The sequence below is a fragment of the Triticum dicoccoides genome, chromosome 5B, assembly GCF_002162155.2.
Source record: "Triticum dicoccoides isolate Atlit2015 ecotype Zavitan chromosome 5B, WEW_v2.0, whole genome shotgun sequence".
Taxonomy (NCBI): domain Eukaryota; kingdom Viridiplantae; phylum Streptophyta; class Magnoliopsida; order Poales; family Poaceae; genus Triticum; species Triticum dicoccoides.
Genome location: NC_041389.1, coordinates 446,967,077 through 446,970,666, shown reverse-complemented (window position 1 = coordinate 446,970,666; position 3,590 = coordinate 446,967,077). Strand labels below are relative to the sequence as shown.

Sequence of the window (3,590 nt, the reverse complement as noted above, 5' to 3'; positions counted from 1 at the left end):
GACCGTCCATAGACGTGCTCCATGGACCGATCCCCGCTCACTTCCCTCTGACTCTACGGGCCGGCACGGTGAGCTTGTCCCATCGGTCCATAGACCTCGTTCGTGTAGACCTGCTGCGTTTGTACGGACAGCCCCCGCTGCTGCCGTGTGCGTACAAATAGACCAGCCTGGCCACGCGGGCGCGCTTTGACACGCGCTTCGTCCCTCGCCGCCGGTGCCCGCGCCGGCAGTACGGACCCGCCACCCCCTTGCGGCGCAGCGCGCTCACAGGTTTCGGCGAGGAGGCGAGGACTAGTAGGAAACACAACCCAAGATATAAGCGAGTGGGAGAGAGGGGCTTTGATCGCGCGAGTACCATTCAGACGGCGGGCAGGAGGGAGGCGGCGCGGCGCGGCACAGCACCGCCTTGCCCGCTCGGCCTCGGGTGGGGGGTTTCTTCTCGCGCGGCGCTGCGGACGAGATGGGCGCCGGCGGGAAGGCCGGGAAGGCGCGGCGGGCGGCGCGGGTGAGCCTCTGGGTGGCGCGCGCCAGCACCACCGTGCTGCTCTGGACCTGCGTCGTGGTGCTGCTCGCGGCGGCCTTCGGGGAGCACCTGGCGCCCAGCGTGCTGGGCCTGGGCGGGGTCTGGTCCGGCTGCCTCGCGCAGACGCTCGTCATCGTGCAGCGCCCGCTGCTGCTGCCGGCGGACCGCGAGAGGGTCGCCGCCACCGCCACCGCCGCCGCCGTCGCGCTACCGCTGCCACCCAAGCGTATGTCGGTCGATTCCTGCTTCTTTTGCTCCCCTTCTCCCCCACTTCTCCGGTTAGGAATTAGGAATCATCTGCGAATCAGGCGGCTTCCCTTCCTTCTTTGCTCAGGAATATTCGGGCCTTCCATTAATGCTTTCCCCTTTCCATTTGTCGCCTTCCCTGCGAGATTGGTTGGGTTAGCACCTCTTTTTTGGGTCGATCAGCTGATGTCCGATCAATTTGGTCCAAGGATTCCGCATTCGTCGGGAACAGTTCACTTCCATGGCTCGATTAACCATTGGGTGTCTCCTGTGCGGTTTACTACTACTGATTCTAACCCTGTTGCAGCCTCTACCTCCATTTGATTTGTTCGGTTCTATGTTCAGGAATCTACAAGAACAATGGCTATCTGATGGTGTCCTGCAATGGCGGTCTCAACCAGATGCGCGCCGCTGTAAGTACAGCTTGTGACATCTCAATGCATCTAATTTACTGCGCTGTCTATATTTCTGAGCCATTGCTGCTGTTCAAATACTGGAACTGAACCATGAAAGTTCCACTGGTAAATCAGATATGCGATATGGTGACGGTTGCAAGATACTTGAATGTCACACTCATCGTGCCGGAGTTGGATAAAACTTCATTTTGGGCTGATCCTAGGTCAGCATTTCTTTCTGCTGTCACTGCAGTTCTTAACAACTCAGTTCAAGGACTGCCTTTGTCTTATCCTTTTCTGTTGCTTTGCCTACAGTGAGTTCCGAGATATATTTGATGTGGACTACTTCATAGCATCATTGAGAGATGAGGTCCGGATACTGAAAGAGCTGTCTCCACGGCTGAAAAAGAGAGTTGAACAGGGATATCTTCGCTCCATGCCGCCTGTCAGCTGGTCTGATATATCCTATTACCATAATCAGGTTTGCTTGCATCTCTCCGTTTCTTGTGATGTATCCGAATCATATGCACACCCAGATAATGATTCTAAGTAGTTGTTTTTGGGAAAACAGATTTTACCAATATTAAAGAAGTACAAAGTTCTCCATCTGAATAAAACAGATGCTCGGCTTGCAAATAATGGCCTACCCATGGAGATTCAGAAACTGAGGTGCCGTGTCAATTTTGATGCATTGAGATTTACCCCTGAAATAGAAGAGCTGGGCAGGCGTGTGGTTCAAATTCTTCGTCAGAATGGACCCTTTGTGGTTCTCCACTTGCGGTATGAGATGGACATGCTTGCCTTCTCCGGGTGTACACATGGTTGCAGCAACGAGGAGGCCGAGGAGCTCACAAGAATGAGGTATTGCATCCTCATCCAATTTTTCTCAAGATGTTGTAGACCTTTAGTTGACAAATGAATTGTGCCTTGAACTTGGAAGATACGCTTACCCATGGTGGAAAGAGAAAGTGATCGACTCCAAGGCGAAGAGGAAAGACGGGCTCTGTCCATTAACACCAGAGGAGATTGCGATGGTACTAAAGGCACTCGACATTGATCGCCATTATCAAATATATATTGCTGCTGGTGAAATATATGGTGGACAAAGAAGAATGGCTGCACTGACCTCAGCTTATCCCAATGTGGTTAGTTCAACATCTTCAACACAGAACTGCATGCTTATCATCTCTTTTATATCTAAAGTTTATTTGTTATTGGTGATGATCAGGTAAGAAAGGAGACGTTATTGCCTTCAGGACTCAGGTTTTTCCAGAACCATTCTTCCCAGATGGCAGCATTGGATTATATGGTGTCCTTGGAGAGTGATGTTTTCATCCCCACTTATGATGGTAACATGGCAAAAGTTGTTGAAGGCCATCGCAGGTACTTTTGTCAAGTTCCAGCCTTTCCCTTGTTATGTGACACTGTATCATGTTATACTTGTGACTAGACATAGAAGTTTGTCCCTTGGAATAAATATCAAGAAAAAAACTATTACCTCCTCGCATAAAAGAAAGAAAGAAAGGAAAGAAACACCTAGTACCTGCCCCATGCCATGCTGCATGATCGCAATGTTCTCAACCATTCTTATAGGAGTAGCAGGATTTTCTCAAACCCAAACTTTTAGAATGTTTCATTTCAATTGCGTGATAATAGTCAAATGCCTGAAACATGAACAATGGTGTTGCGTATACAGTTTTTTCATGATTGCATCCTCAGTAAAATTAATGTTTGCAAGCTGAAACTATGGGGATGTCATAATCTTGTTTCTGAAAAAACCTTTTGCCCCATTTTCATTCAACTGTTGTTTTGTACCCTGTCCACAGATACTTGGGGTTCAAGAAGACAGTGCTACTTGACCGGAAACTTATAGTTGAGCTGGTGGATGAGTACAAAAACGGCACATTGAGCTGGGCCGATTTCTCCTCCTCTGTGAAGGCATCACACACGAGCCGCATGGGCGCGCCGTCCAGGAGGCAGGTGATTCCGGACAAACCCAAGGAAGAGGACTACTTCTACGCGAATCCTCATGAGTGCTTGCACCAACCGGATGAGCTATCAGCTCTATGATACCCCCGGATATATACACATTCTTTCCAGAGCCTTGTGCTGGCTTGGCTTGGATTACATTTCTTGAGTAGGCATAATTGGAGATCTAGTTGCAATTGCATTGATGGGGACAGGCACCTGGGAGATAAATAGTGCCTTTTGCTAGGTGATAATATACACAGATTGGCATGATTTTGCCAGTTTTTCGTCGTTGTTGTTGTCGGAATAAGCAGCATGTGATTTTGTGTTGTACATATGAGCATAGGAGTTAGAAGAAAACTACACGCACGAGTTGGGGTTTTCGGTTTCTGTATTGACCTTGCATGTGATGTGATGCATATATACATTGTGATGGTGATGGTCAGAAGTTCTTCTTC

General features: G+C 49.4%; 1 protein-coding gene across 1 annotated transcript; it reads left to right on the top strand.

The window, feature by feature from the left end:
* The first annotated feature begins 206 nt into the window (after positions 1 to 206).
* LOC119310417 (rhamnogalacturonan I rhamnosyltransferase 1-like) lies at positions 207 to 3,590 on the top strand. The gene is made up of 8 exons (XM_037586179.1): positions 207 to 749; positions 1,115 to 1,182; positions 1,300 to 1,388; positions 1,480 to 1,645; positions 1,736 to 2,025; positions 2,105 to 2,309; positions 2,393 to 2,547; positions 2,991 to 3,590. Exons 1-8 carry the CDS (start codon positions 461 to 463, stop codon positions 3,232 to 3,234), a joined length of 1,506 nt encoding a protein of 501 aa, XP_037442076.1. The 5' UTR covers positions 207 to 460; the 3' UTR covers positions 3,235 to 3,590.

What these genes read in the sequence shown, in the direction of transcription:
- LOC119310417 (XM_037586179.1), top strand. Translation starts at nt 461, where the DNA reads ATGGGCGCCGGCGGGAAGGCCGGGAAGGCGCGGCGGGCGGCGCGGGTG. An exon ending in GCTACCGCTGCCACCCAAGC is followed by an intron (nt 750 to 1,114) that starts GTATGTCGGTCG and finishes TTCTATGTTCAG; the next exon opens with GAATCTACAAGAACAATGGC. An exon ending in GTTGTTGAAGGCCATCGCAG is followed by an intron (nt 2,548 to 2,990) that starts GTACTTTTGTCA and finishes CCCTGTCCACAG; the next exon opens with ATACTTGGGGTTCAAGAAGA.